Here is an 8,709-nt window from a genome sequence, read left to right as displayed (position 1 = left end):
TTATAAAATAAAATCTACAATCATCTTGGTAGGCAAACACATGCATATCAATATGCTTTTATTTGTGAAAAATACTATTTATACACTAAAACTAGGTACTAAAATTAACCACTAATTTATTTGTAAAAAATTATGTGTGATTTAATTTATTTTTAATGCGTATTTATATTCTAATATGTATTTTATATTAGTGATTAATTTTAGCAACTAATTTTAGTGTATACGTAACATAGTTATTTATTTATAAATAAAGTTGAAGACATACAAACAAAGCTTTAACTTCAAACACCTACCTTCTACTACTTATCTTATTTCAGATTGAAGTTTATAGTTTAGACCCGTTGAAAAAAATCATGATACCAAACTTCCACCATAACTGTAGGATATTCGCATATATTAATGAAAAAATATTGACAAATTAAAATACATATTGACATGTTACTCTTTCTGGCGTAAACTATAAGATTATTTAAATCTAATGGTCAACAACATAAATTATCTTAAAAACTACTCTGAAAATTTTCCTAGGGAATGAATGAAAGAATATTACATTTGAACAAACCCCTTTTTTTTTCCTTACCAAATTTTTGTTTGAAAAATAACATTCTAACAATTTCATATCATTTTCAAAGTGATGTCTTCAGCTAACGTCCACAAATGAGTAGAAAAATACAAGCCATGCACCATCCAATGACAAAGACATTAGTCCCTTAAAAAAAATTAACTGATTTACTGTTAATCATTACACAATAATTAATCATATTTATCAAAACAAAGCAAATGTTCAAAAAAAAGTGTTCTAAACAATTCTATTTCTTTCTTCTTACTCTTTCCAAAAAAAAGTCTATGAACAACATTCTATTCTATTTTGTGGAGCATGTTACATTCTTTCTAGTTGTCACCTTAGATGGTTACTCATATAAATGCACTAAAATTATATACCATAATACCATTGCAACTTTTTTCAGTTTTCATCTAACTTCCCTCTGTTCCGGGCGGAATACTGAGTAATGGTACCATTACTTGTCGTCGCTTCCTCAGGCTCGATTTCATCAGGCTCTTGCATGGGAGGAGACGGTGGCGAAAGCGTGAAGAGAAATGCATTGAGCATGCGAATGATCTGACTAAAACTCGGTCTCAGGTTAGGATCTTCAACCCAGCATGATTGTATGATGAAGGCGAGATCCGGGGATATATCTTCAGGCATGCTAGGCCTCTCTTGCTGCAACCTCAAACACAAACCATATCAAGATTAGCCAATACATATATTTCAATCAAGCATTTAATATATCATATGTGTAAGGATTTTACACCGTCAATCCAATCATATATTGTCTCCATGTGACCTCAAGGTTAAGGGTTCAAGCCGTGGAACCAATCACTAATATAATTATCAGGTTAGACTGCCTACGTTACACCTTTTGGGTGCCACCCTTCCGGACCTTCCGTTAACGCAGGATGCTTGTGCACCAGGCTCCCCTTTTAATCCAATCATATATTGTCACGTTATTCAAAATATGTGACTCCGGCAATAATTACTTCAAAAATCATATACACGATGATTCCTAATTGGTTGAGAGACTATCAAAATTACTCTCTTACCTTTATCTTTCAACATCAGCATATATTAGAAATGTTGGAGTAGAGAACTACATGAATAAGGTAAGGGGAAACAATCAACTACAACTCCATATTTCAAATTTAATACCTTAAATGCAGCAGCATAAGCAGCCTGTAAATTCGACATCCCTTCGAAAGGCATGCGGTTTGTTAGTAGCTCCCACAAAACAATACCAAAGCTATACACATCAACCTTGTTGTTGTAGTGCTTTTTCTCTCCCTGGCGCAATGTCACGGTACTATACAACTGCGAAAAGGAGCAGGCAAAATAAAGTAAGAACTATCTATAAGAGAAAAACTCCAAAACGGCTAAAAAATCAACAGCATAGTTTTAACAATCAAAATTTAGCTCCCTAAAGGGTCTTAAATGTGTGGTTTTTATCTGTTCAGTGATTAAAATACCTTGAAATGCTTTTGAGCAATGTCATTTCATTAGAAGAAATTTGAATAAACAGGACGTCAACATGTGACACGGTAGCATTGGATTGAGTAAATTATAATGGTGATGCAATAACCAAAGGTGCTAAACACCAAAAGAAGAGCTAGCCTTATCAGCACTTCCAAGGTTACAACATACCTCTGGTGCCATCCATCGGTAAGTTCCGGTTTCTGCTGTCATCATTTCAGTCACGGATTCTTCTCTTGCGAGACCAAAATCTGCAAGTTTAACAGACTTCTGATTTGCCGTAAGCAACAGATTGTCTGCATTGTCAAAGTTTCAAAAACAAAGTTGAAGAGAACCACACTAACACAACATGGCTTCAATACATCACATATACCTATATTTTGCACTGTAGCATTAATACATAAAATCACTATCATTAAATTTTAATCTATGATTAAACAGTAGACTTTCCTGTTTCGTAACATTTAATACTACCAAATTCACAATGAAGCAAAATAAGACCCGAAATACCTAAGGATACTAAGGCCACACATCCATGACAGACATCTAATTTCAATAAACCAAATCACAAATAATGATATTAATCAAATTACGCAAAATAGTACCAGGCTTCAGATCTCTATGTATGATCCCGTTGGCATGTAGCCAATCCATGGCCCGAGCAATATCAAGGGCAAAGTTTATAGCAACATGAAGGTCTAGTAACTTCGGACGGATACTTGTTAAGTATTTCCTCAGTGACATCCCAGGCAATAATTCTGTAACGATCACCATCAAAGGATCCTTACAAGCTCCAATAAACTGCAACCACAAAAGAAAAATAAAAAGAAAAAAACAATCAGTGACAGCATTATCTTCTAAAGAGTGGAAATCATCACTCATACTAGTACCGAGCGAAAGAATATAACATAACTTCTCATTATCACATAAGATGTAATACAACAGATCAATACACAGAGAAATTATAATAGCTACAATAGAACTCACCTTAACAAGATTCTCATGATGGACACGAGACATCATATTAACTTCCCGAGCAAACCGATTTTCAAGGGCAGCTCTTTCTTCAGAAGTGCTCCCACGATTTAAAACTTTGATTGCAACAATTCTCTCTCCATACCTGAAAAATCATTAAATCCACACCTACATAACTTGATACACATACAAATAGCTATAACAGTTGGAATGGTACTCCATGAGCAGTTCAATTTTGACCTTTCATTGGAACTTAAAAACAAAAAATCAAGAGTTTGAAGTCAATTGTTCTTAGGTAAACTCAATACCATAGACATGGTCATATTTTATAGTTGATCCTATATAAGTCAAAGCAGTGAACAGGGAAAATCCCAACATTGTTATTGAAATTTGTGACGTTAGATATTCACTGATTAAACCAACCACTTAATCATCCAATTTTTTTTTAAATAAAATGATCCATATGAGAAATAAAATTAATTAATTATGAAAAACTAAATTGTAGACATGCATCCCACAACTGCAGGATCAGGGTCTTACATACTTGCCCCATTACATAGAATCAGCTACATGGATTAAAAGGCGCCAAAGTATCCTATCATATAATTCATAAATCACAACTAAACATTATTCAAAACTAAATACTTAAGGCATGAAATACAATTAACATCAAAATTCAAAAGGGTTTTTGTTGCCACTAACCTTCCTTCATAGACTTTACCATGAGCTCCCTCACCAATCTTGGACCCTATAAACAGAAGTTTTGGATCAACCAAAAGGCTCTCATCGATTGTTAACTGAGTATCTGTTATGAACCCATTTTGCTTCACTGATTTTGACTCAGTGCTTTCCGGAACCGATTCTTCTCTGAAACTCATGCTGCAACCTTACAAAACTATACACCCCAATTCCTCATTTCAATCATTACCCACATAATAATCAAACAATGAAAATCAAAGTATAAAAAGAAAAAGACTTTACTTTCAAAATACAAAATTCAAGACAAAAACCAACCTCCCAGAATCCTCTCCTTTCTACATGAACATCATCAACAAAATAAAGAACCAAACCCCAATTCTTCTGAGTTATATATGAAATTCAACATCAGGAACAACAAAAAAAGGCATCTAGAGCCCCACAAAGTACAAAGCTTCTTCAAACTTGAGCTCCTTTCGTCTAAAGCCACCAATAACAAAAAAGGGAGGCAAAAATATATAATAACAACAAATAAAAAAATAGTTTTTTTTTTTCTTTCCCCTCTTCTGAGATGAACCTGAAAAGAATCAATGATGTCGTTGTTGTTCTTCTTCTTCCTTCTCCTATACCCTAAAAAGTAGGCATGCCCCCTTCACCCCTTTTGTTATTTTCAAACAAGTTCAAGGCTTTTGCTTCAGTGAGAAGCTGAGCTTTCGGTGCAGTTCATCTAAAAGAGGAAAGGAAAGAGAAGTGAGATAAGATAATAAACATTAAATAAAAAAAAGAAAGAGAAAAAGAAGATCAAAAGCAACTTACAACAGAAGTTAAAAAAAATACCAACATTTTTTTCCTCCTTTTCTATTTTAAAACAAAATTAAAATTGTGAACGAGAGAGAGAGAGAGAAGTGAAAGTACGAAGGAATTTACTGAGTGAGAAAATGAGAGAGTAGATGATCAAGTTGATGAGGTTTGGAGGAAGAAGAAGAAGAAGAAGATATTCTGATTTCTGAGTGTGTGTTGGGTTGGGTTGGGACGGAGAGAGAGAAAGGTTTCAACTTTCAACTTCAAAAGTGGGAGGAGAGAGAAAGTGTGTAGTGTGTCAGAGAGGGAAAAAAACAAAATAGAAAAATATCGGAAAACCATTTCTTGTATATGTTAATAAAATTAATTTTTGCATATTAAAAGTCTCTTATAAGAAAATGAATTCGTATTTGGAAATTGGAACTAATTTTTAATTAATTAATATTAAATTCAAATTTATTAGCGTTTGACTTATAGAATTTTATAATTTAAACTTTATGATATAAAACTTTAAGATAAAAAATATCACTTTCAAAAAAAATCAGTTAATATTAGTTAAAAAATTTGGTTCTTTAATTAAACTCTAAAAAATAGTTATCGGCAAATAATGAAGCCTAATGAAAAATTAAAATTGTAGCTAAATGTTTTCAAAAATTTTGTATTGCATTTGCAAAAATGTAAAATTCTATTGTATTTGTATTTGTTATTTTTATTTTCATTATGAAAAAATCATTTATACTCTTTATTAAGTCTTATCCTCCATAACATAACCATTGTTATAAGTGTTAATAGTATTGAATTTTTCATACGTGATAACATTGTAAAAGAATAAGAAAAGAAAATAATTTTTATTGATTGATTGAATTGTATTAAAAATTATGAGGGTAAAATTAAATATATATAAAGTATTGTTCTATAAAAGATAAAAGCAACTAAAAATAAGATTAAAAAAAGATAAGATAATAAAGACTAAAATTATAATTAAATTTATGTATTCTATTGGACTGAATTTGTGGGTTACGAGACTTCTTTATTGTTGTCATGAGCTAAGGTGGAAGAGTAGTTTAATAATAGGACATAAATAATCAATAAAATTCTACATCCAAGTTATAATTATAATTAAGTTCAATAAAATATTTTAAATTTATGCACTTCTTCTTCTTCTTCTTTCTACCATCACCTCATCATTCTTTTCTCATTTGAATTTCTTCTTTTTCTTTTTTTTTTCTTCTCCTCCTCCATCATCATCATGATTATCATCATTTTCGTTATCATAATCTTCTTCTTATACATATTGTCGTTATTGTTGTTGAATTTTTTCTATGTTGATGATATTATCTGATCCAAAATTAATTTTCGATATATTTTTGTTCATGATTCAGTCTTGTTCGTGTGATTGTTTTCAAACTAAGTTAATTGTGTCGCAATTATTATGTAATTTTGGTTCATTACTGAGTTAATTGTGTCACAATCATTATATAATTTTGGTTCATTTCTGAGTGAATTAAGGTGTATTTGAACTCATTGTCCTGCACAATTCAAAACTCTTTCTCCTCTTCTCCTCATCTTCTACTACTTCGTCTTTTTCTTCTTCATCTTCATCTTCTTATTTCATTTCTCAAAATTCTTTTTTATTTACTCTCTTGAAAGGAATAAAACTAAGAAAAAGAGAAGAAAATATCAAATAAAAAAAGAAGAAACATATTAATGACGTTGTCTGATCCAAAATTGATTTTGGATGTGTTTTTGTTCATGATTCAGTCTTGTTTGTGTGCTTGTTTTTTAACTAAGTTTATGTGTCGCAATCATTATGGTAATTTTCGGTTCATTTCTGAGTTAATTGTGTCGCAATCCATTATATAATGTCGGTTCATTTCTGAGTGAATTAAGGTGCATTTGGACTTGTTGCCCTGCACAATTCAAAACTCCTTCTCCTCTTCCTCCTCAACTTTTTCTGTTTCTTTTTCTTTTTCATCTTTTTCTTCTTCATCTTTTTCTTCTTTCATTTTTTTTCTTCTTCATCTTTTTCATATTGGAAATCTTTTATCATTTCTTTATCATTGTTCTCTGCTTCTCTTTTTTTTTAGTTAATTGTGTTACAATCATTATGTAATTTCACTTCATTTCTGAGTTAATTGTATTGCAATCATTACATAATTTCGGTTCATTTCTGAGTGAATTAAAGTGCATTTAGGACTCATTATCCTGCACAATTCAAAATTTTTTCTCCTCACCTTCTATTGCAATAACAACAATAATAGCAGCAACAAAAGAATGACGATGAAGCGAAAACACGCGAAGAAAAAAAAGGAGAAGGAGCAAAAGGAGAAGGAGGAGGAGGAACGCAAAAAAGAAGACGACGATAACGTGAATTCCTAAATGACTTGATTAGAAGAATGATGTGTGCGTGTATAATTACGCTCTTTTTAATGAAAGTGATTTTTATTGGTGTTATATCTACTTAATTAGATTTGAAAGAAAATATTGTTTAAATAAATGTGTAACAAATTGATAAATAATAATTCCTAACATAGCAAGTATAAATTTTTAAATTGAATTTGTCAAATTTGTAATAATAAAATTTTAATAATGATTTAAACAAAGAAGTATTCGTGTGATAACAAAGACTCAGAGATAGATTTTAAGGAAGATAATTCTCTTAAAAAAATTATTTATTAAGATCACAAGTTATTAGCAGTAGTTCAGTGGTAAAAAAATTTTAGTAATATGTATAAAATTTTAGGATTGAATAGTGATTTATCAAACACTATATTGTGAAGTGGCATTTTTATCAAGTAAAAGAGATAAGAATACAAAATACAGTGACATGAAAAATAGCGAAAGATAAGATAATGGTGCAGCTACACAGCCTACACTTGGTGAAAATAAACTGCAATAAAATATTTTCACACTTTTGGCCTTAGTAACAAGTTGTTAATTATGTTATTAAAAAAAAAAGGATTGGACAACCAAACTATTGAATCCCTTTCAATAATGGTAGGCATAATCAAAATCTGTCCTTTTCTCTTTTAAAATTTAGTAAAACTCAAATTTTAAACAAGAGCTTTTGACCAAGTTAAAATAATTTTCCATCTGCATATAGATGTTTATTAGGTTATCAAATAATTTAAATTAAAATATTTAGCCCAATAAGATATTTTTAAAATTCAAAAGTGATTTGAGATTAAAAATAAGTTGATTATTTTATTTACAATTTTAGTTTTCCAAATTTTTAGTTATTTTTAATTCAATCTCATTTAAGAGTTTATTTAATGAGTTTTAACTAACCGTTGGATTAAAAAATAAAAAGTTTAATTTTTTTCTCAAGACATTTAATATATAATAAACTTTAAAATATACATTTAGTTCATATATTTTTTCGAATTTCCTAATTGTAGTATCTTTAAAAATATATTTAAATCACTTGTTAGAAAAAAATTCAAAATTTTAATAAAAAATTTTATGTATAGACCAAAATTAATCACTATATATTTATATATAAATACATATATTACTTTACATATATTTTAATATATAAATAATTAAATTTTTTTATGTATATAAGATGGTTAAAATTTAATACTTTGTCATAATTAATACCACGGTCCACGGGTATCAATTTACAAAATCTAATATATTTTAAAATAAACTTTAAAATGGAAAAAAAATAAAGCATGTGACAAATTAAAAAAAGACACGTGGAAGACGTGAGAGTGAAGGTTGGAAGGTTATATATAGCAGCAGCATCAGCGATTGGGACGTTGTTGGTCGAGGATGTTTCACATATCTCATCTCTTTATCATACTCCATCTTATTAAGCTCCATTCATGGTCCTTACCTTATCCACCGTTCGATTACCTTTAATTGGAAGATTTTCTTATTCAACGGTCAAGAAATTAGTAACTATCAATGGACTCTATATTAGTGGTATGTCTTAGAAAACCCTTCAGATATGTATGAATATTATTATAATGGTAATGGGACACCGGACACTATTCCTTCATGTACGGACATATCTCACCGTTTACTCGGCTCGGCTTAAACGGCTGGCTCACTTTAATTTTGCCTCGTGCGGAAATATATAGGTGGAACGGTCAATTGATACATCTTTTAATATATCAATATGAATAATAATAAATAAATAATTGTTTCCCAAAATAATCGTGTTAACTTGATGGATCAGGGGTGTTCATACATCACTCTCGTATTCG

At 30.2% G+C, this 8,709-nt stretch overlaps 1 protein-coding gene across 5 annotated transcripts; it reads right to left on the bottom strand.

Moving 5' to 3' along the window:
* Positions 1–980: 980 nt before the first annotated feature.
* LOC107485291 (serine/threonine-protein kinase STY13) lies at positions 981–4,817 on the bottom strand (the record flags this gene model as incomplete). 5 transcript variants are annotated; one of them, XM_052259986.1, is given in 8 exon segments in its annotated part: positions 981–1,222; positions 1,709–1,867; positions 2,198–2,322; positions 2,632–2,827; positions 3,014–3,146; positions 3,704–3,896; positions 4,016–4,424; positions 4,625–4,817. In XM_052259986.1, coding segments are annotated over 6 exon segments (1,031 nt in total), but the record flags the coding sequence as incomplete, so codon positions are not given.
* Between the last annotated feature and the right edge of the window lie 3,892 nt (positions 4,818–8,709).

Source organism: Arachis duranensis, chromosome 4, assembly GCF_000817695.3.
Source record: "Arachis duranensis cultivar V14167 chromosome 4, aradu.V14167.gnm2.J7QH, whole genome shotgun sequence".
In the NCBI taxonomy this organism is placed as follows: domain Eukaryota; kingdom Viridiplantae; phylum Streptophyta; class Magnoliopsida; order Fabales; family Fabaceae; genus Arachis; species Arachis duranensis.
The sequence above is the reverse complement of the archived record's forward strand: the minus strand, read 5'-3'. Positions and strand labels throughout refer to the sequence as shown.